Source organism: Dipodomys spectabilis, unplaced genomic scaffold, assembly GCF_019054845.1.
Source record: "Dipodomys spectabilis isolate Male_0828 unplaced genomic scaffold, ASM1905484v1 ptg000190l, whole genome shotgun sequence".
Lineage (NCBI taxonomy): Eukaryota > Metazoa > Chordata > Mammalia > Rodentia > Heteromyidae > Dipodomys > Dipodomys spectabilis.
In genome coordinates this window covers 5,233,190-5,258,265 of record NW_024870867.1, presented here as the reverse complement: position 1 = coordinate 5,258,265, position 25,076 = coordinate 5,233,190, and the positions used below count along the sequence as shown (strand labels likewise).

At 35.6% G+C, this 25,076-nt stretch overlaps 1 protein-coding gene across 1 annotated transcript in view; it reads right to left on the bottom strand.

Annotated features, from left to right (window-relative positions):
* Positions 1–25,076, bottom strand: part of Hdac9 (histone deacetylase 9) — an 821,624-nt gene that overhangs the window by 154,101 nt on the left and 642,447 nt on the right. The window contains exons 18-19 of the mRNA XM_042695799.1: positions 5,763–5,818; positions 5,428–5,515 (exon numbers count right to left, since the gene is read on the bottom strand). Coding sequence (XP_042551733.1) covers positions 5,428–5,515; positions 5,763–5,818 — 144 coding nt within the window. The remainder of the gene's footprint in view (positions 1–5,427; positions 5,516–5,762; positions 5,819–25,076) is intronic.

The following is a 25,076-nucleotide window of genomic DNA, read 5'->3' as shown; positions in this document are numbered from 1 at the left end:
TTGTCATCTGAGCCAATGGAGGACGAGAGCATGGGGTTTCATGCAATCTTGTCCACGCTGTCTAATCTTAATACTATATATGGTCTCTCTTCCCAGTCACCTTCTGATTTTTTTCTTCCCCCATACAACTCTCCTTCCCTTTCCACTCAAACAAGCAAAAAAATCTGTTTTGTTTCAATGAATGCAAAATTCATAGGGCAATTCTCTATGATAATGATTCAAAATGTGTCACTTCTCTTTATTAATCATAATTAATTGTCAATGATGTGTTAGAATGGATATGAGAAATAAAAAAATAAATATCATTAAAAAATACGTTTACTGAAAGATTTCCAGTGGTAAAGAGTGATAAATTCACTGAATGTCGTCTGGATAAAAAGGAAATGGACCAGGTTTAAAATTCAATAATCTATATATTTGTACTCAGCAGAATATTATTGCCTTATTATTAACATATACAGAAATAGTTTCTGGTTCTGTTATTAAAATGTTTGGTAATATGTAACTATTTAATTATATTGTATTTCATTTTAGGTAAATAGGAATTACTCTGGTTTCAACAGTGTCTCCCACAATTTTTAAATTAGACACTCTATTAAAAAATCTGCATAAGTTATTTGATAATTGAATGGTATATGTAATGTTATCCATAATGTAAAAGATAAAATGGAGGCTTGTGGCTTTAGTTATTTAGTAAAACTACACAGAAATTAAGTGTTAGACTGGGTTTTGAACCTACTTCTGACTCAAAGAATAAACTTTTAACTATTACACTGTTAACTTTACCTACATTATCTCTTTGATACTCTTAGCAGCTTTGTATGGTGAAGGTTTTGTGCATTATTTTTCCTTATCCTAGTCTGTAAACCTTTGTACCCACAAAAACCTGCAGTTCTGCATTACACTACACATCACCAGGATCTTTGCTAGTAGGTCCAGAACACCTGCACTGAGTTTGCCATCTATGATGTAGACACATAATAACACTCTACCCTTTTGTATAAAACACACACCCAAAGTAATTACAGAATCATATGTCTAGGCAGAAAATGAGATCCTTCAAAACTTGTGTCAGACAAAGATACACACACTAGAAAAAAGTAAATTACTGAATATATATATATAAATATATATATATTAATTCCTGGATTTCTGAATATTGAAAGAGAAGAAGGGATAGATACATTACTTCCTTTATGTGAGCAATTTAAGCCACAGAGTCTTTTGTGCTTACTACTGGACATCTACAACATGGATAAAAAATATTAGAAAGCCCTCAACACTAAAGTAATGTTTCTGTTTCCCTTGTACAATAGCAATAGAGTTGTAAGTCACATCGATCTGGTCATAAATGTACCCACAATTGCAAAAGTAGAAATAATTACATTGATTATTCAAGCTTCTCTGGGGACATTGAAAAGTTTTATTTAAGAAGACAAAATAAGAAGATGACAATGTGTCTCAGATATCAAATCATTTGTTCTTGAAAAATACCCGAGGTACTTATGTACTTCTGAGTAAGAAATGCAATTTCATCATCAGTGTAGTAAAGTTTTCAACAGATACTATTCATTAAACTACACAAATCCACTCTAATACATGGGCCATCGTGATTCTGCATTGATTGTCACTAAGCATTTAAAGATAAAATTTCAATACATGTATGCATATTATTCTGGGCAGTAATTTATAACAATATAGCTTTGGTTCATTTTTTTCTTGTTTTATGCTTTTTAAAATTCTTCTTGTTCTAAAATATTCATACAAACTTCTGAGGTCTTGGGAACTATCTGAGGTTTGTTTTTCCATAGCAACAAATACATACTACACTAAGATAAGAAAAAAAATGAAATGAACATAATCTTTAAAAATCCCCAGGAAGAACTTAAGATTTTAAGATACTGTGAGAAGTGTGAAAAAATCATTTAATTATTTTTCTGGTTAAAAAAGTACATTGTAAAAATTAATTCTGAACAAAATGTAGAAAGAAATATACTTTTACTTGTATGTCAAATAGCTTTGAATAAATCACGTTCCACCTGCTAACTAGTAAATAATCACTTGCAATTATTTAGTATAAGGACTTGTGAAAAATATCTAAATATATTTGACTAACCGTTGGATTTTCTAAAACCTAAGGGTAGTTGAAATAACTTTTCTTTTTTAATAACAGAACCTAAAGAGTAATGTTTTTCTGACCAAAAGCTACTTTGCCCAATAACTTCATGAGTCCTGCAATATAATCTACTTCTAGGACAGGGCACTGCCCTGACCTCAATGGCTGGTTCTTTTGCAAGTGGAAAGCAAGTCTACCTGATTTTTTTTCCTACAATGTTGTGTGTGTGTGTGTGTGTGTGTGTGTGTGTGTGATCTTTTGAGAAAGGGAAAGTGAAATGAATGAGTTTTATAGATCCACTAGAACACTACCTGCCTAAAATACTCAACATGTCTGAATTTGGCTGTGACCCCAAATGGGAGGTGAGTCACTACTCTGGCTCTGTGTTTACTAGGCTTATAAAACAGCTGAATTTAGCTGTTAGACAATGGAGTTGCTTTGCCTTCTCTTGGTCCCAGAATTTGTAGAGGTCCTTCACCATGTCACCGGCATGGTAAATGGCTTTGGATACACAAGGATGAAGGACTTTCCCTACTGAAACACTTCTTTCTCCTCTCCTTTGCTAACTTGCAGAACAGACCTGTCAGCCTGGGAGAACAGAGGTCTCAGTGCCACGTGGCACTTTAAAACTTCCTTCTCAGCAGCTGGGAGAAACAGGAATTTCCTCTAAGTAGCCCTGCAGCTGCAGAAATTGGAAGACTTGAAAGTAAGAATATGTGAGCTGGTGGTGATCTCAGAGGCAACCCTTTGGACAGAACTTCATACACTGAGAGAATTTGAAACAAAAACTTCTCGTCTTGTAGAGCCTGCTGGGAAATGAGAATCATTTATGATTGGATAATGAAGCCGGTTCATAATCAAAGGCCAGTAAGCTTACAGGAAACTGCTGGGAGCTACCAAGTAAATTATTTTATAAATCGTTTCAGATTATATCCCGTAGACTTTTACTCATATATTAACATACAAAGTAAAACTATACATAAAAATCCTCTGCAGTACAAAGAATCCATCTATCGTAAACTACATATTATAATTTTCCAATCCATTTTATAATTCATTATTTATGAGTTTGGATATGAACAATGCGCTTTCAAAGGGGTTTCTTGATAATTATTGATTACCTTTGTAGAAACTCCAAATGATATAGGAGATCTCTCAGAAAGTAAATGCTAAAAGGCTCTGAACAACAAGAAAAAGTGGACCAGTCACCATCCCATATAATTTTGATAAAATTTACATGTTGAGAAATTCTGAGCACACATACTTCAATATTCATCCTTTTCTTCAAAAAATTTTACTTATCTTTCTAGCATAGAACTTGCAGACTATGCTCATTTTCTAAATGTACTATAATTCTTGAAAAACAGTTATTTAAAAGTGTTTTAAAAAAAGTGTTCTTTTGAAGCCGGGTGCTGGTGGCTCTTGTCTGTAATCCTAGTTCCTCAGGAGGCTGAGATCTGAGGGTTGTGGTTCCACGCAACCGGAGCAGGAAAGTCCGTGAGATTCTTATCTCCAATAAACCACTCAGAAAACTGGAAGTGGTGCTGTGGTTCAAGGGGTAGAGCACTAGCCTTGAGCTGAAAAGCTAAGGGACAGCATCCAGGGCTAGAGTTCAGGCCCCGCAACCAAAAAGAAAAAAATTCTTTTGAATGTATATAGAAAAATACATACTAGTATCGATCATGCAAAATGCTAATACATTGCTGCTGCAGAAGATATGAGCTTTCAATATGGTGAAGTATGATGATAAACTATGATTTACATTGAAGCTTAAGCTGGGTGACAGTGGCTTATATAGTTTTAGCTACTCAGGAGGCTGAGATCTGAGGCTTAAGATTCAAAGCTAGCTCTGGCAGGAAAGTCTGTGAGAATCTTATGTCCAATTTTCCACTAAAAAATTAGAGTTGGAGTGTTGCTCAAGTGGTAGAATACAAGTCTTGAGTGGGAAAGCTAAGGGACAGAGCACCGGTCCTGAGTTCAAGCCTTAGGTTTGGCACATACACGCACATGCACACGCACACACGCACACACACACACACACACACACACACACACACACACACACACACACAAAACCTTAAGCATGTTTGCAAAATTCATGGAAAGTTCGGATTTTATATTCTTCCCAAAAATGTGTTTGCAGAAAGACAACACATTGTACCAAAAAAAAAAAAACCCCACAAACACATTTATTCCAATTCAAAGCTAGTAGTGTTTATCAGTCTCCCATTCCTTTTATCTTGGGTTTACCTTAACTAAGCATTTCTTCACATGGCTCTGTTTGTGCCCCCTCAACCCTTTGGTGTGTCTGGTTAACTAAATCAGAGGGCTGGAGGGTAAGGCCATGACTTCCAATAAGATTTAATTATGAGTGCAGATATGAGCAAGATTTAGACTATTGAGCCTTGCACTTCAAAAAAAAAGCCCTTTAACATATTTTGCCTTTAAATCTTTTATCACCTGCAAAAATTAATTAAGTGCAGATGTAGCAGGTTCAGTTTGGATGCCAGGGTTCATTTCCTGTCTATGCTTTGTCAGACAACCTATTACACCTTCTTCTTGAACTGGAGGCAAGCTGAAAACGTGGCTCATAAATCACCATTCAGCTCTCTTTTGCTCTTTCTTGGGCTGGTCTTTTTATATGGGCAGATCTCTAGCTCATTACTCAGAAATACACTTTAGACAACCTGCCAAGTGTCATCTGCATTTAAACCAACCATTTGTTAAACAAATTATAACTATTGTGTAAGAATGTATCATGTTAAAATGCAAGGCTAAATCCAATGTCTATGATTCTTAATCACTCAGGGTTCCTGCAGGAGTCATCCCTAACCTGGCATCTGAGACTTGAGATCTTTTCAGAAAGAATGACATGCTGACTTGTTTTAATAATACCACAGTTGCACAACAAGCAACATGATTGCTAACCAGGGGAAGTAGCCAATTGGTTACCAAAGCAACAGCATTCTTTCCAGCACATCTGACTATTTAAAGTCTATATTCTGTAGGGAAAAGTAAATTTGGGTTCTGTTGGGTTATTTTAACTGTGGAAGTATCAATTCATTTAAGGATCATAAAAGTTGCCCTGATCTGCGCCTTCTTCTCATTAAATTGCAGTTAACACCATGAAAGTGAAACGTGAATGTTTATGGTTTCAGAACTGCTATCCCGAATTTAATGAGTTTCCACATTCAAAGGAAACACACCCTTCAGTTGTTTGCAAGTGCTAAAGGCAAGACAAGAGAGAAATACAAATCCCTTCCCTTTTAGTTAGAGTCATTGAAAATCCAGCTCTGTTTGGGAATACATACCAGATCTACAATCAATATCTTGCTTATATTTAGTTGGTCTCTCAAGTACTTGGCTGTAATTGCAACTGAATTAAAAAAGCAGAACCCCCTGCGGAATAAAGAAGAACAGAGAAATAAGAAAGCAAATCATCCAGGAAAACCATTATAAATAATGTTCAGAGCATTTTGTAAAATGCTATATGATCTCTGAAGCCATAAATCTGCTTCTGGGAGTATCTCGAAAGACTTTTTTTCAGTCCATCTGCTAACAATTAGAAGCTTCAGAAACATGCACAGGGCAGGTGACTGCCAGGAATCATGGCGCTAGGAGATGGGCAAGAGTCTCTGGTACTTACATGGCTGCAGATTCTTCAGCATGATGGCCTGGGGGCCTCACAACAGCAAACCCATTCTGTAAGAAGAAGACATGTTTCCAATGGTCAGGTCAGGTAGGAGAGGCTTACTTTCATCTCTGTGCTCTATACTTTCTTCAAAAACACACACAAAAAAGTACAGATTCTTAGAAGCTTGCTCTCAAACTTGACTTCTGGCCCCTTAGCCAGGCCATAGAGGGACAGAGAAAAACCATATATGATGGTGTTTCTCAGATTATGTCTCAAGAAGGATTCCACAGAGCCGGGGCAGAACAGAAAGGTCGGAGCTGTGCCCCACTGGCAAACATACACGTCAGCTTCTATTCTCTCGTGGTTCACTTCTTTATGACATCAACATAACACAGAGGGAAATGCACTCCTGGTGCAGGTTTGAGTCAAAGTTTAGAAAGATGAGGAAAAGCCCAAAGTGAAAATTCTTTACCTGGATCCCCTCAATGATTATTTCCATTACAGTATCAGCAAAATGATCAACGCACTCACATACTCACATAGACACAAAAGAAACTTCAAAAAGGTGAAAAGGGAACAATGGAAAGCCATATTTCTTCCAGTCTATAAACTTAGCTTGGATGACTGCCAAGACTCGCAACTTTATTGGATTCTCTGAGTCAATTTCTAGCCCAAGTTCTGGAATTTTATAAAAAAAAAAAAAATTCCAGGGCTGAGCAGCAATCTGATCTATCCATGATCAAGGAATGCCGTAACCTCCAGATTAGTTGGAATGCATCACGGAAAGCTGAGGTAACTCCAGCATGAAGGCAGGGAACCATAAATCCTGGCAAAGCCAGCATGCTCAGAAAAGTTGGGTTGTCTGATGTGAAAAATAATCATCTATCACACGATTCACACCACCTTTCACTTAACTATGATTCAAGTAACATGTGCCAAGAAGAATGTTGCCTTAATACATAATCTTAAAACTTTTGAAATAATATAAATATACTTTAGAGAGATTTTTCTCCCTAAATCTTTAATGCAAGCAAAAAAGGTATAAAGAAAAGCCATCTATGCCCTGGATCTTCAAACATACTGGCACACTCTTGTTATGGTCACTAACATGCAATGAGTTAATTTGGTATCTTTTTTGGCCAGTGTAGGGAATGATAAGTTAAGACCAAATAGGGAATTACTGTTGCTAGACGATGCCCCCTTCTCCCAGTTTTAAGCATTGAAATCTTGATCCCAAGGAACTGTATTAAGAGGTAGGATCATTAAGGGGCAATTTGGTCTGTCCTCTACAGGGATACAGGGATACATTCTAGTTTCAACCATAATTTCTTCTGTTTTCCCTCAGCCTTTCACCATGCTCTAACTGGGAAGGGAGCTCTAGGGAGGTGCTGCAGGTTCTTGAACTTCCCAACTCTAGAACTAAAGGCCAAGTCAGCTTCTACTGTTCATTGATGAAAGTGTAGAGAATGGAGATGAACGAAAGCCTCTCCCACCTGACCTGACCATTGGAAATCTGTGATGTGTTTTGTGGCAGCAGAGAATGGATTAATACAGAAGTCAAATAACAGAATGTATGGACACAAGAATGATGATAAACACGTTCTGTTATTATTCTTAATGTACTTGCTATCTCTCTGATATGCAAGAAACTACAAAGATTGAATAACAATATTTAGAATGATTATAGGGTGAGATTAGAGATTATTAAAGGTCTTCTGAGAATGGAGAATTTTGCAATTGGGAAAGACAATGGCAAGGGTGAAAATAGATATGAATGAAGCATGGAAAATATAACTGATATAATGAATTTTAGATTAATAATGTAATAAAACTTTCAATATTCAACTGAAAATTGTGTTTTCTAGACAAAGGACTTCATTAGGCAATCCAAAGAACAAAATATCCAGTGACTTAACAGCTACAAGAAAAAAAGAGTATTATTGTATTAGTAATCAAGTGAACACAGATTAAACATCCAATAAGAAGCTATTTTTTCCATATAGAAAGCCAGGCACTGGTGGCTCACGCCTGTATTCCTAGCTACTCAGGAGGCTGAGATCTGAGGAAAACTAACCAGCCCAGGCAGGAAAGTCTGTAAGACTCTTATCTTCAATAAACCACTAGAAAACCAGAAGTAGTGCTGTGGCTCAAGTGGTAGAGTGCTTGCCTTGAGCTGAAGAGCGCAGGGATAGGTCCCAAGCCCAGAGTTCAAGCCCCATGACTAACTGAAAAAAAAAAAAAAAAACCAAAAAACCTGAAATGCTGAGAAGCTCTGTGCTGACACTCACTTGTTGCTGTAGAAGAGTAATAGATATATCTAAGGGAAAGTAATATATTGTATTAACTTTGTAATTTCATATATTTTCTAAATGGCTTATAGAAAATTTGAATTATTTTCACAGTAAACAATATTATTAAACCTGGAGAAAGTTGGTAGATAAATGTTAATGAGGCTGGAAGATCTGCTTTCATGTAGATATGAAAGGAAACAAAGAGCATTCTGGGTAGGGTAAGCATAAGAACTCCAAAAAAGGGCTTTGAAATATGTGTCAGGTACAGTAAGTCAATCGATGTAGAGTTCATGTTGGGGAACAAAATGGGAACACAATTTCACAAGTTATGTAAAGCAGAACAATAACAATAAAAATAATTTTAATTGTCTTCCTCTTTTTAGCCAAATTCCTTGAACAAAGGGTCTGCTTTTTGCTTTATACTCTTCTGTCCTACCCTCCAGCATTTTGGAAAAATGCTTTTAAAACCACTTGATTTTAGCTTGACTATGTCCTCCTTGTCAATTTCAGTAAAGCTATTCGCCATCATCAAGACCCACCTAAACATGCCTTTGTAGTTTCAACAACAGCCAACCCCTTACATTCTCCATATCTCTTCTGTGCTCCCCCTTTGCTTAGCTGAAAGGCTTGTCTTTGTTGCCAGCGTCACATACCTGCCAGCAGAAGTAGAATGTAGGTTCCAGTTTCTAGCTGTTGCTTTGAGATCATAAAAGCCCTTTAAAGCCACCATACCCCTACAACACTTCCAGAAGGGAAGGATTTGAAGGATTAGCTCACCCAGTAAAAGATAAAATATAACTTAATAAGATGACTGAGATAATCCTGAGACACTCCAGCTTCCTCTGGCTCCTATGGTACTAGAGAAGGGACTAGTTTGTCCTCCATTGTGGCTCATAACTTACAATTTGGATCCCACCCTCTCATACTCTTCTATCATATATCTAACACACCTTTAAATTCATATGAAAATTTCCTTTAAAATTACAACCATTTTGTCAAGATTCAAATAGCTTCAGATTTCTACCATTCTGGAGAAAGATGGGTCAATTTGTAATATCTGTCATCAGTTCCATCAATTTTTCAATTACTACATTTCTTTTCTTCCCCTAGTCACAACCCAATTCTCAGAAAGGCAGTGTCTACTGCTTTCTCTTTCTCATTTTCCTCATCTGTGACTCCTTTGACCTCTAATTTATCTTCCAACCAAGATACTCAAGAAGGTCATACAAATGGTCACCAATGGCCTTCCTGCCACTGAATCCAGTAATGGGATTTTTATTCTTCAACCTATCAGCACCTCATTAGCTATCAACCCCATTGGCTACATCTTCGTTTTAGAATAAGTATCCCCATGGTTTCTGTAACTGCATATTCCCCTAATATTCTTACCTTCATTTGTAGTTTCTAATCTATCTCCTACACATGAACTATTAGGCCATTCAATTATGGCCAATCAAGGCTACATTTTAGCCTTTCTTTTCCCCCTTCTCTTTCACATTTCTCAGGCAATGTCACTAGTGTTATGAATTCAAAACAAAGCTAATTATGGGTTTCTATTTCAAGGATGAAATTTCTTGAGCAGAAGAACAGTGTATCAGCCCCCATTCTCAACACCTTTGCTTGTGTATTTCTAGATCACTTCAAATTTAATATGTTCAACATCAAACTTGTGATCTTCTGATTTTTTGCTAAACTTAGCAATCATATAATGAATGATTCACCCATTGCTGCAAATCAGAAGCCAATCAGTTGTTTTTAATGGCTCTTTCATCCTATCTTTCTTCCATCTCATTTTAGTTCATATCCAATTCCTATCGATTTTACATTTTTTTTGTTTTTTTTTTGTTTGTTTGTTTGTTTGTTTTGCCGGTCATGGGGCCTGAACTCTGGGCCTGGGCACTGTCCCTCAGCTCTTCAGCTCAAGGCTAGTGCTCTACTGGAGCCACAGCGCCACTTCCGGCTTTTTCTGTTTATGTGGTGCTGAGGAATCGAACCCAGGGCCTCATGCTTGCAAGGCATGCACTCTACCACTGAGCTACCTTCCCAGCCCTTCCTATCGATTTTACATCTATTACTCAAATCTATGTGCTCATATTGATGTCCATTCCTTCTACAGTTGACTTTAAATTTTTCTCTTTCTTTCCATCAATTCTGAAGTAATTACTATCTGTCAATATTCATAGGGCAATTCATTCAGTCTCATGATTTATTGAAAAACTATCCTATTTACAATGGCTTCAATCAATCAATCAACCAATCAACCAGAAATAAACTAAAGATATGAAAAACTTGTTTGAGGATTTGTTGTTGGGGGATTTAAGTTTTGAGTTCTAAATATATTGTAGATATGAGACTCTTGTCCATTGTATGGCTAGTGACGATCTTCTCCCAATCCGTGGGCTTTCTATTGATCTTGCTAGCTATGTCCTTTGCCATGCAGAAGATCTAAGGTTTAATGCAACCCCATTTGTCCAACCCTTTCTTTAATTTGTTGTGTTTCTGGGTACTTACTAAGAAAATTTCAGCCTGTGCCAAGGAGCCCTAGAGTTTCTCCTATTCCTTCCTGTAATGTTTTCAGGGTGTCTGCTTTGACTTCGAGGTCTTTGATCCATTTGGAGTTGATTCTGGTACAGGTGATATATAAGGATCTAGCTTTAGTTTTCTACAGGTGTTTAACCAGTTTTGCCAGCTGAAGAGGCTGTCTTTCTTCCATTCTATTTTTTTTAGCTCCCTCATTGAAGATTAGGTGGCTATAGGTCTGTGCGTTCATTTCCGGGTCTTCAATTCTATTCCATTGGTCCTCAGGTCTGTTCTTGTGACAGTACCAAGCTGTTTTGATTACTATAGCTTTGTAGTAGAGTTTAAAGATTGGTATTGATATTCCTCCAGCACTGTTCTTTCTGCTAAGAATAGTTTTTTCTATTTGGGTTATTTTTATTGTTCCATATGAATTTTTGGATTGCTTCTTCTATTTCCTTGAAGAATGAGGTTGGTATGGAATTCTGTGCCTCCATCAGAAAAAATGACACTGCCTCATTTGTTAGGAAATGGAAAGACCTTGGAAAAAATTATATTAAATGAAGAAAGCCAGACTCAAAGAAACATGGTCTCCCATGGTCTCCCTTATCTACAATAACTAGTATATGTCTAGGACAAGCAGAAGAGGTCAAAAGCTAATATGACTATATAATCTGATGCTAAACAAAATGAACCCCAAGATTGGGACACAAGGGGTTTTATTTTTGTTGCTGTTCTTTTTAATGTACTTATAATGTATTATGTGATTTTTTTGTTTCTTTGTATGATCTTCCCCCATGGTACAACCCCAAATGTCACTGTATTTGACTCCAGTGTCCTGCATCTTTTTTTTTATTTTTTTTTATTGTGAAAATACTGTACAGAGGGGTTACAATTACATGAGCAAGATAATGAGTACATTTCTTATAAAGCATTATAGCCTCCTCCTTTGTTTCCCCTTCCCATCCCATCCACCCTCCACCCTCCCACTCAACCCTCCTCCCCCATCCCCACCAAAGTTGTAAAGTTCATTTTCGACATAATGATTTGTACATCTCATTGTTGCAATGGATCCACCTGTATCCCTATTTAAACGATTTGTTTTTTCCCTTCCCCTCCACAAATTATAACAACATCAAATACAGTGAAAGCAGCGGTCATACCGTGGGGGAGGAACATACAAAGCAACCAAACAATCACCTTATAAATGTGTTAGAAACAATAGCAAGAAAGAAAAAAAAAACATTTGAATACATATCTTCTTAGGGTTCATTTCCCTAACGTCAACTTATCTGACCTTTTCTGCTTGACTCAGACATATACTAGTTATTGCAAATAAGGGAAACCATGGGACCTATGTTTCTTTGGGCCTAGCTTACTTCACTTAATATAATTTTTTCCAAGTCTTTCTATTTCCTAACAAATGGGGCAATGTCATTCTTTCTGATGGAGGCATAGAATTCCATTGTGTATATATACCACATTTTCTTGATCCATTCATCTACTGAGGGGCATCTGGGTTGGTTCCATATCTTAGCTATGGTAAATAAGGCTGTAATAAACATAGTCATGCTGGTAGCTTTAGTGTGGTCTTGTTTGTGAACATTTGGGTGAACGCCCAAAAGTGGGATTTCTGGGTCATAGGGGAGCTCTATGTGGAGTCTTTTGAGGAACCTCCATACTACTTTCCAAAGCGGTTGAACAAGTTTACACTCCCACCAACAATGCAGTAAGGTTCCCTTCTGTCCACATCCCCTCCAGCATCTGTTGTTATTAGAGTTCTTGATTCTAGCCATTCTAACTGGGGTGAGGTGGTATCTCAATGTTGTTTTGATTTGCATTTCTTTTATGGCTAGGGAAGTTGAGCATTTCTTCATGTGTCTATTGGCCATCCTTCTTTCCTCTTCAGAGAAGTTTCTCTTTAAGTCTTTAGCCCACTTATTTATTGGGTAGTTGTTTCTTCGAAGATTTGTTGTTGGGGGATTTAATTTTTTGAGTTCCAGGCATATTTTAGATATGAGACCCTTCTGTGTTGTATGGCTAGTGAAGATCTTCTCCCAATCCGTGGACTTTCAATTGATCTTGCTAGCTATGTCCTCTGCCATGCAGAAGCTCTGCAATTTCATGCAATCCCATTTGTCCAACCTTTCTTTGATTTGTTGTGTTTCTGGGTCTCTTTTAAGAAAATTTCAGCCTATGCCAAGGAGACCTAGGGTTTCTCCTATTCTGTCCTGTAATGTTTTCAGAGTGTCTGCTTTGGCTCAGAGGTCTTTGATCCATTTGGAGTTGATTCTGGTGCAGGGTGATATATAAGGATCTAGCTTTGGTTTTCTACAAGTAGTTAACCAATTTTGCCAGCACCATTTACTGAAGAGGCTGTCTTTCTTCCATTCTATTTTTTTAGCTCCCTTATAGAAGATTAGACGGCTATAGATCTGTAGGTTCATTTCTGGGTCTTCAATTGTATTCCATTGGTCCTGAGGTCTGTTCTTGTGCCAGAACCAAGCTGTTTTGATTACTATGTGTCCTGCATCTTGTATATACATTTTTCTAATTTGGGGAGGGGAAGAGAAATAATAAAATGCTGAAATAAGGATACAGGATGACCTATTGTAATAATGAGAAGTACAAGACAGTATTTGAAAACGAACTTTACAACTTTGTGAGGGCAGGGGGAGGAGGAGAGGGAGGAGTTGGGGTGGTGAGGAGGAAAGGGATGGTAGGGGAAAAACAAAGGAGGGTGTAACAATGCTTGATTGGAAATGGACTCATTACCTTGCTCATGTAACTGTAACCCTCTATATAGTACCTTTATAATAAAAATATATATTAAGAAAAAAAGAAATGAAAAGCTTCTATAATAAAAACCATAAAAATAACTGAAGAAAGGAATTTTAGAAGACAATGAAATATTGAGAACATTTCCTTCCATGTTTCTGGGTTAGAAAAATTTATATTGTGAGAATAGCCATTATCAAAAATGATCTACAGATTCAAGGTAATCCTCATCAACATCACAACAAAATGCTTCTCAGGAACAGAGAAAAATAGTTTTAAAATTCATATGGAAACAAAACTGATCCTGAATACCAAAGCTAAGTCTGAGCAGAAAAGAGAAAGTAGGAAGTATCTCAATACTTCACTTCAAATTATGTGGCAGAACCATAACAAAAACAGCATAGTAATGATAAAAAGACAGACATGTCTCTTCAGGTAGTGGCCATAATGACAAAAGGCTGACTAGTACACTTGGATGAAATAGCAGAATATATTTTAAATAAGAAGGTCTGTTGTTCACAATAGGTTTTGAGCTTCTTTAACAGGGAATATGTTAGCATTTTCTGTAGCTCTTGATGGTCCTGGCAAAGATTTATTATGAATCATACCACTTAAGTTAGGTTTACTCTTGTGTCAAGAATACATGAATCATTTTCATATCTGAGTAAAAATATTCAATGAAAACTATTCTTTGAATATTTGAATATTCAACTTGAATATTCACTATTCAAATATCCAATGAATACTTTTCAAGGAGTCTGAAGCCAAAGAACCATGTTTGAGGCAGGCCAGCCTGGGCCATACAGACCCTGCTTCCAAACAAAAAAGAAACTATGTACAGTGTATATCAAATTTTCATTTATCTGAACTAGGGAGGGGAAGGGGAACAACAAAATAGTGAGACAAAGGACAAAGGTGGAACCTACGCAGTAGTGATACTCACAAGACAATGTGTTGGAAATGATCTGTACAATTGGGGGGGGGGGAGTTGGTCAGGGGGAAAAATGAGGGAAGGGGTAAGAAGTTAGACAAGAGATGTAATCACTACCTTAGTTATGTAACTATAACTCCTCTGTACATCACTTTGACAATAACATTTTAAAAAAAGATTGTTGACAGGTTTATTTTTGCCATTAATTCTAATAACAATAATTTATATTTTATGAAAAAAGTCTGTTTTTATCACATTTTCGGGCACATATGATCCTACTACTTGATCATCTTCTTCTTAGATCATAAGCATCTCAAACTATAGTAGGAAAATCTAGTAATATGATGTTATTCCTTAATTTTTTTTATTTGTGTGTAATTTACCCCATGGAAATGCTGTCTGATACATATGCTCTTGAAGGGAATAAAGATCAACATTGTCTGGTGAAATAATTTTTCATCTTAATAATCTGATTTTGCCTAGTTTTCTATTCTCTCCAGCCATGGGCATAACTAATTGCAGAGCATTGGCAGTACTATTTGAATATCATCAACAATGATAATTTTGTTTCAAGTACTGGATGTGCTCACATCCTTACTTTGTTTTTAGTGGGTTAGATTAGTGAAATGGTGTCTCTTCTTAAAGGAGAGAAGTGTTGTGTCTTTTGGCATCATTACATGGGGAAATAAAGGACAATTTCTGATTGCCTTATGGAGGAAGCTATGTGAACTCCAGGAAAGAAAAATCTCTGATTTTGTCTAAATGTAAAGATGGATTTGAGGAAAAGAGACTCTAATCATTTTAGACTGGTCTATTTTCATAACTGGTGAAATTTACATGCTCTGAACAAATTTATCAAAATGTCAAATTTATTTTTGTATACCTCACCATACAGAGTGAAGTTTTTCCTATGCAAATCAAGGAAAGGCAGTAAGGAAATTACTGAAGCCACTATGAAATTCTTTTTTTTTACTCTGTATAAGCCAAGTCTATTACTATGGTAATGATGTCAATCTCAGAATGTGCAAAATAATATGTGTTCTATTTATTATGATTGCCCAGTGGAAGAGAAGAAATGCATAGTTTCCATTCTCTTTGATCCACCATGAACAAGTAGGTAATCAATCAATGGATGGTTAAAAACAAACAAACAAAAAACCACTATGAATTCCAACACTTACAGAGTAAGCCACATTTCCAAATCATGAGAAACAAAGAAGCCAATCACCACTGATGAAATGATGTAGTAAAACCACATTATATATCAAGATTTTCTAATAAATACAGACTTTAACACAGAAATGTATATATTATTTATACCGACTTTAGGAAATAGTGATCAGTGGAGTTGAGCTTAAACTAATGCTACTTAGACTATTCAGTGCTGTGTGACTTACTAAATTAATTCTGGATAAAAGTAGAAGTCCCATAAAGAGAATAGAAGAATGTATGTGGTCTCTAAGCAGTAAAGAGAGGTGACATGACAGGTCTCTTTGTTGTAACTGATGGTTCAATTATTAGGCTTTTGTTTAATTTTTTCTAAATGTTTCTATTTTGGATATAAACCCATCCTGTGGAGAAACATGGCTTATGCTTATTATTAGCTGACAACTATCCAGAAACTAATTGAGCATGTCAGAACAGCTGATTGGAGTTTTGTTTAAATTTTCTCTGAAAATCTAGAGCACAGTAATTGTTTCCCTATCTTGAGTATCACCGTTAAAGTATTTCTAAATGTACTAAAGTATCAGTGCTCAGAGAAATAAAATGTATCAAAACCAAGCACAGCATGGAACAAAATAGTTTGCCAGCAAGCTCTGATGGCTGAGTTGTTATTTTCAATGAGATCGCTGAACTGGAAATTTGTAGGCAACGTTTCATGTAGTTGAATTATTTCCCCAGAAGTCACAGTCCTAGCAAAGTCAAACAAACTCATGTTGATGTATTATCATCAATTTTGATAAAAGCACTCTTTATCTATCTTTATAAGCACTCTTAATCTATGTATTGGTTGGATATTTTTTAAACCAAAAATAACAGGATATTTTAATCTAGTTTTATACTCATAACTATAATCATCTAACATGCCTGGGTAGAGGCCATTTGACTCTACTTGTGGGTTTTTTTTTTTATTATTATTTTTTTTATTGCTGAATGCCGAGTATTTACTCGGCAGAGACCTGGAGGACCACATCTAGTAGCCAACCCCAGACAGAAAGAAAGGTGTTTGAGATTCTTCTCTCCAATAAACCATCAGCATGCCAGGATGGAGGCATGTTTTTAATGGTAGAGTGCCTGAGAAAGCTGAATGAGAGTGTAGTTCTGAGTTTAAGCCCTGGTAGCTCTGCTCCCATTAAAAAAAGTGATGAAAGCAGCCAAAACCTGTGCTTCCCATAACTGTGTAAGGTGACACCGTTTTTCTCCCCACCTACAGGGTTGTTCCTAAGTGTTCTTTCCAATATCTGTATGAGCTTATTTACTACAAGTCCAAATCTTTTACTGGGTTATAGTACAAACAGAGTATTGGAAACAAACTATGCATTATATGGTTTCATACCAGTTAGAGGAAGCTGGCTATAGAAACCAACTTCTGATTCTGCACATTCGTTTGTTTAATGTCAAGAAATTAGAAACACAATAAAGATATAATTAATGCTTTTGAAGAATTTTTGTTGGATGGAAGATCCCAATGGTTTTTTTTTTTTTTGTCATACTCAAAGTTTGTTTTGAAAACCCAGTGCTTGAAGTACTGTCTTTTGTGTCTTATTAGTGCATTTAATCTTTGCTTTGGTCTTCATTGGGTAACCATATTTCCTGTTAATAGAATAAAATTGTAAATACTGTAAATAGTACTGCTATCTCTTCTAGAAAGCACATTATATACTTCATTTAAAAGGATTTTATTCTTGTGTGCAAGTAACATGGAGGTATGCACAAAAGAAATGGTAATAACAATCCTCTACCATCTTGTGGAGCTCCTATGGTAGATATTTTAACTTGATGCAACTATGTGATTCCATCCAAACTGGTGCTCACTACAGTAAGTTATATTGCTATGATGAGCCATTCTTATGTCAAAAGAAACTGAAAGTCATTCACTGGGAATGAAATGCAGTGTCTTTGTTGGTATCAGTGGAGGTTAAAGTTTTGGGGTAGGATCATATATAATATTTGCATGAACATCACTTTCCCTTCCTTTCACTTTCTGTTGAAGGATGTGGTGATTTGGATGATCAGAAACCATCTTGGGAACAGAAGAGGACAAGCACGTATCCCCCCTTCCTGCTTCACTTCCCCTAATAATGTTTACTATGTAAGAATTAGTGCAACAACTGGCTCATATCCCACTTTCAGCAATAGCTTAGGCTAGTCATGTTGACGAGTTTCTAAATCACCTAAAATCTCAGGTTGACCATCATGAACATGATACAGTTCATCATTTATTCAGCATGTCATATAGCAGCTCCCATTTCAAATCCCTACTCAATCGTAACTGTGGGTCTTTAAGTTATTCTGAGTTCTTCCTCTTTAGCTGCACTAATTTCCATGATGAAAAGTAACTCCACATGATTTATATTACAGCAATGTGTCCTTTCCCAGATTATTTCCCAGACTTAAACCTATTTAAAAATAAAAGAAATGCACTACACTTATTAAGACTTATCGATAGCTGGTTTATCTAAATGCTAATCTTTATGAGGAAAAGAAGATTTCTGATCAATACACATCTTACACAATATCTAAACCCCATTGTACAAGTTTACATTCAAATTAGTAAACCATTTAATTGAAGTTCACACATATATACACACATGTGCACACACACACACACACACACACACACACACACACACACACCTGATATAACTTACTTTCAGTCTTAGAAAATTAAGTTTCCCTTAGAATCAATGCTATTAATCTAAAGTCTCTGTCTCTGAAGGAAGAAAGTTTCACAGAGAAAGATTGTCTCAAACATCTCCAGTCTGGGAGATTCAGAAAGGTAAAGGGATTTGCCAAGAAAAAAATTAAGGGACCTACGGGAATATAAGCTCAAGGGAGCCAGGAAAACAGGAGCTCAGTGTTAACTGTTTAACTAAATGGTGGACCTCGAGCACATGCAGAGCTGCCAGTCCTGCTCCATGAAGAACTCAGAGGAAGATGCACATTGACAGCACTGGAAAATTTTCAAGGAAGACTGGCATCTGTGGACCACAACTTCTACAGCTTTGAGCCTGGCAAGACTGTAGCCATAGACAGGTCTAGTTGCATTCATAGAATTCAGGCCTGGGTTAGAAGGAGACAGAGAATCTGATGTGCTTATATTACATGTAATTTTTGGTGAGGCTTTTATGAAACTAGTAACAATGGAGCCACTATGAAGAAGCTCTTGTTGTTAGGGAGGAACTCATCAGGATGTGGATCTTGGTAAGGCAATAATAACCCACTGAAAACAATTTGTTTAGTTTATCAATCAGTGGTTTTATTTGACACAAGGGCCAACAGTTCAATTGGCCGAATTATTGTGAAAGATGACTGGTTTTTGGACCACACTAACCAAAAAATAGTCTGATATTTTTTTCATCATGTAAATAAAGCCTTAGCACAAAAAAGTCAGCAAAAAGAAATTAAGGCAAAAGAGTTTATCTTTTTCTTTTCCTTTTAAGAATCAGAAAATAAGTTAAGATAATCATAGACATCTATGAAGATAATTGCAAAACAATTGTAATGACCAAGATCTGAGCAAAGAATACAATGAGAGAAGGCTATATCAATATCCCACAGTAAGAGTTCTCTTGTCAGTGTACTCTTGTTTTAGTGGAATTATTTTGCATTCAATTAGCAGAGTAGTAAGAATATTTTAGTGTTATTTAATGCATACAAATTTATGAAATAAAAATTGAATATATAAAATGTTTTAAACTTTGAGACTAACAGTAATGTACAATACATAAATGTTATATTGTATAAATGTTGTCATTGACTAAGCTCATTGGACAGATAGTTGTATTTTTTATTATGAATTTCTTTTTGCATTGAATTCTATTCATCCGTAGCCATATCTTATAAGAAAATTGGTACCAACAAGTATCTTTGATCAATTTAGTTAATACAGTTAAATACAAAGTTTGAACATAGCAATTAAATTATTTAGCATTATATATAAATCATCTTTGAAAAACAATGCCAAATGAATTGACTAGAGTTTTTATCTTGAAAGTTCATATGCATGTGTGTATATGAAATGTACTATCACATAAAGTTATAAATGTGTGAAATAATTTATGTTCTCTGGGTATATATGATGTGTGTAATTTGGATAGTGGTATAAAAATGTTTTGCAGAGAATGAAACGAAAATGCAAGTAAACATTTGTAATATACATAATTCAACATAAAAATTGAAAAGTCTCAAAAATAAGATAAACACAAATTACTTATTTGTTCAACATTTTGAATCTTGAGAAAAAAGATTAGAAAAATTGTAGAAGTAAATGCTTACATCGTGACACTAGAATTTATTTCATAAACCATTCTTTCCCACCTAAGTTAGTATAGAAATACCATTAAAACTTTGCCTACAAGTATCAATGACTGAGCAAAGATGAGCAGATGTAGAGAGGAGACAGACATCAATAGTCTCAAGTAATATAACAATAGATGCAAGTCACTATGAACTAAACCCCACTTAAAGTAATAAAATCTGCGTAGTTCAAAGCCAAAAGCTAGACAAAGAGGCTGGAAATAAGCATATCCAATTACCATGGAGCCAGGAGTTAAAACGACAAACTAGAAATCAAAATATTAGCTATCTGCAAAGCAGATGAGTGAAGGTAGGAACCCATAGGCAGGTAGGTTACAGGTTTTGAGTAAAGAATCTGAGTAATGGGCACACTCACTTTTTACTTCATCAAGATTTATTAAATATTTGTTAACTTTCAGAGGCATAAATCACCCCTTAAGTTGGCTAGTTAAGAATTTTCTGAAATGGCTGGAGCACCAAATACTATCGGAAGTTAAAAAGTGAGAACAAGGCACTTCCCCCACAGGTCAAACATGCAACTTTCACATACTAGAGAGTCAATGAACAGTGAGTATGCAGATAGTATTTTAGCAATGCATTTGCTTTTTCTCTTCATTGAAGTTGAGCAGTAAAAGAAATAATTCAATACGCTTCCATCCTAATTACTGGTAACGTCCATTTTGCATAAGAGATATTAAACTTGCAACAGAAAAAGAACTTCAACACACTCACAAATGTGAATTTGTTTTAAATCTACACCAGATTGAAGGAAAGATGAGCAAAAGTTTAACTCCTGCCAAAGCAACAACAACTTATTAAATATACCCAAAGAATGCTTTAAAAGAAAACACTGATGAGCTTTGCACCAAGGTTTTAAAAGAATTAAACTCCAAATAAACAAACCTTTTCTAACATTTTTATTGTATTAAACCCAATGACTGTCATATACTAAAACATTAGAAGACTTCTAAGAAGAAAAAGACTTCGGACTTATAATCAAGTAAAAGAAGGCAATGCTAACAGACTTCAAGTCGTTTGGAATTGTCAGGTAAGAATGTACAGTGATTACAATAAGCATGTAAGTAAATGAACTTATGAGTGAAGAGAGAAAATGGCTAAGAAGGAAAAAAACTCAAAGGGATGGAAGCTGTAAAGCAGGGATAACTAGGAATCTTAACAATGACTATTAACCAGGTGCTGAAGGTTCATGCCTATAATCCTAGCTATGCAGGAGGTTAAGGTAAGAGGATCAGGATTTGAAGCCAGACCAAGCAGGTAAGTCCATGAGACTCTTTTTAGGGGGGAGGGGTGTCTTTTAATTTACTTTATTGTTATTATAGAGGTTATATGTAGAGGGATCACAGGGATTACAATTATGTGAGTCAGGTAATGAGAACATTTCTTTTGTACAGTGTCTTCTGTTGGCTCATTCTTCTCAATTCCTTTCTCTCACCTCCACCCATGAGTTATATAGTTCACTTTCACAGTAACCAGTGAGCTCCACTGCTGCTCTTTTTCACACACTTTCCCTCAAGTTTTATACCTCCCCAACCTTTCTGAAGATACACACTTGAATATACCATAAATAAGGAAAAGAAGACAGGATCATCAAAAAAAAAATCACCAACAAAAAAAAAGGCTGGAACACAATAGCTCAGGAACAATACCCAGGCCCGTAGAACTTGAACAAAAAAGAAAGACAGGAAAAGAAAGGGGAAAGGAAAGGAAAGGAAAGGAGAGGAAAGGAAAGGAAAGGAGGGAGGGTGGGAGGGAGGGAAGGAGGCAGGAAGGAAGGAAGGAAGGAAGGAAGGAAGGAAGGAAGGAAGGAAGGAAGGAAGGAAGGAAGGAAGGAAGGAAGGAAGGAAGGAAGGAAGGAAGGAAGGACTAGATAATTTGTAAGTGGACATTTATTTGGATAGGATTAACTACAGATCTGACACAGCGAAAATAGAACTAGTCAATTCAAAGCTGCATTAAGAGAAATTACCTAGTTACAAGAAAAGAAGAATGAAAAAAGTGAGCAGAACCTCAAAGCACTGCATGTGAAATGATCAAATAAGCAAACTGAGGACATATCAAGTGGAGTAAAAAAGGTGTTTGGAAAAATATTAGCTAAAAATTCTCCCTTTTTTAAAAATCAAAATCAGCCAGATATCCTGGGCACTGGTGGCTCTTACCTGTAATTCTAGCTAGATCTGAGGATTGGAATTGGAAGCCAGCAGGTCAGGAAAGTTTGTGAGACCCTTATTCCAATTAACCCAGCAAAATTAAAACAAAACACCACCACCAACAAAACAAAACAGAAACAGAGGTGTGACTCAAGTGGTTGAGTGCCAGCCTTGGACAAAAATACTCATGGACAATGTCTAGGCCCTGATATCAAAACCTAGGACCTGCACCTAGAGGGAAAAAAATGCTTGAGTCATTAAAGAGATCATTGATAAGATTCACAATTGATTTCTTACTACCAAAAGAAAGAAAAAGGAAGAGAAAGAAGAAAATATTGTAAAAATAAAAACTGTGAAATAGTGGTTAACATAATAAAATAATAAACCAAGTGATATTATTCAAAGAAAACTATTTTCTTATAAGCAGAAGATGGGAGAATTTGTTCCCAATAGAACTGCAAAGCTAGGAATGTGGAAGGAAATTCTCCAGATTGAAAGGAAATGATACCAGATGGAAGCCTGGAACTGCCCAAATGGATCCAGAGGAGCAGAAAGATCAAGTATATGGGCTAATTTAATGAATTATTTTATTTTATATGTTTATAAATACGTTCTTCACATTCTCACACACATCCATTATAGACATAAATACACAGGTACATTAAACTTTAAATTTTTTCAGATATTTAATAAAAGTTACTAATAATTTAATATGAAGAGCTATAATGTGTTTAAAAGGAACATAGATGATAAAATAAAATAGGGTATGAGGATACCAAGAGAATTATACTATCAATGTCTCATTAAATGTAAAAAAATAGCTGTACAGAATATTTTTTATTTATACTGGGTATATTAAATTGTACATCAAGTACAGAAAGCTGGCTAGAAAAGAAATCTAGCTAGTCACACACTAGTGAGCAAACTTCTAAATAATCCTTGTGTCGAGAAGATGTGAAATGGGAAATTATAAAGTATTGTAATCATAATGAAAATTAAAAATCACTATACCAAATACAGTATTATAGGAAGAAATTTATAGTACTAAAATAGCTCTATGGAAAAGAAGAAAAGTCTAAAATCTTTGGCTTCAACTCTCATGTTAAAACTAGAAACAGGGCTGGTTGCAAGGCTTGTAATCACGGTTATGCAGGAGGTGGATATGAGAGGAACATTGTTGTTGGGTGAGGGGAAGGATTAGCAAGATTACTCAAATAACAAGATAGTACAGATGGCACACAACTATAATCCTAAAAGAGGAAGAGGTAAAATCATGAATCCATAACAGCCTGGACAAAAGTCTAAGACTGCAGCTGAAAATGAACTAAAGCAAAAGAAGGATAGAGAAATGGGTCAAATGGCAAATACCAATGAATAAACAAATAATAATATAAAGTAGGAGAAGAACAAATAAAACTCAATGCAAACAAAAAGGAAATAATAAAGATCAAATTAGTGAAACAGAAAACATAAAAATTAAAATCAATGCACAGTAAAGTCTTCACAAACTGAAGACTTGTTTTTCTATTGTTGTAGTTGTTGTTTTGAGAAAAATTATATTAAGTGAAGTCAGCCAGGCCCAAAGAAACCTAGGTCCCATGGTTTCCCTTATTTGCAATAAATAGTGTATGTCTGAGTCAAGCAGAAAATGTCAGATAAGTTGATATTAGGAAAATGAACCCCAAGATAAGTATTCAATTTTTTTGTTTTTTTTTCCTTTCATGCAATGGTTTCTAACATATTTATAAGATGATTTCTTTGTTGCTTTGTATGTCCCTCCCCCCACAGTATAACCCCTGCTTTCACTGTATTTGATGTTGGTATAATTTGTGGAGGGGAAGGGAAAAAACAAATCATTTAACTAGGGATACAGGTGGACCCATTGTAACAATGAGATGTACAAGTCGTTATGTCGAAAAACGAACTTTACAACTTTGGTGGGGTATGGGGGGAGGATCGGGTGGGGGAGGGAGGGAGTATGGGAAGGGATGGGAAGGGGAAACAAAGAGGAGGCAACAATGCTTGATAAGAAATGTACTCATTACCTTGTGCATATAACTGTAACCCCTCTGTACGATATTTTCACAATTAAAAAAAAGAAAAAGAAAGAAAGAAATGTACTCGTTATCTTGCCCATGTAATTGTAACTCCTCTGTACGGTATTCACACAATAAAAAAAAAAAAAAACAAATAGACTTCCAATCAGACTTATAAGATAAAAAGACAGTAGATGCAAATTACTACTATTAGGAAACAAAAAGGTGACATCGCCCTACATTGTATGAATAAAATAGCAATTAATTACTTTGGCAAACAGTTTGCTAGTTTCCAATAAAGCACACATACTCTAACTACTGACGTATATATTTTTTTCATTCCTAGGATTTCTCCATAGAAAACAGTAATACATGTTCACAAATAGAAGATAATCTGCATAGTCACTTTATTTCTACCTGCATCAAACAGAAATGAAACAACAAACTAGGTAATATTCATACAGTACAATACTACTCAGCAATAAATGTTAACAAATGATTAATACATGCAAAGCTCAGAGGTATTGCTACGGGACAGAAAAATATAAGTGAAATATGGTAAGTAAAAGAAAATACACAGAAGGTGATATATAGTAATTGTCACACATATGAGGTTCCAGGACAGGAAAGAATAGATTATGCTGAAAAAAATCAAATGATGTCTATCCGAGGGAATGGGGAAACTTTCTATGGATATTTAAATATTTTAGAACTTGTAGCCAGATATAGATACTGTCAAAAAATATCATATCACTGGTCGACTATACTTTCACTCAGTGCACACTATACTTTTAGAGAAATATTACTTCAGAAAAAAACCCCAACAAAGAACCTCAACACATTAGTAAAGTGCTCTCGTTCATATACTGTAAGGAAATTAAAGAAAGAATCTACTTTGAATTTTGGATAACTGGTTGAGGCAAAATTTATAATTTTTTTTAGAGATTCCCATATCTTAATTCACAGAATCGACAAATAAATTTTTTAAATGGTAGAAGAAAGTTTTCAGGTGTGATAAAGATGAAAGATTAGGAGATGGGAAGATTATTTCACGTTGTCCAAAAGAGCTCAATAAAATCACATGT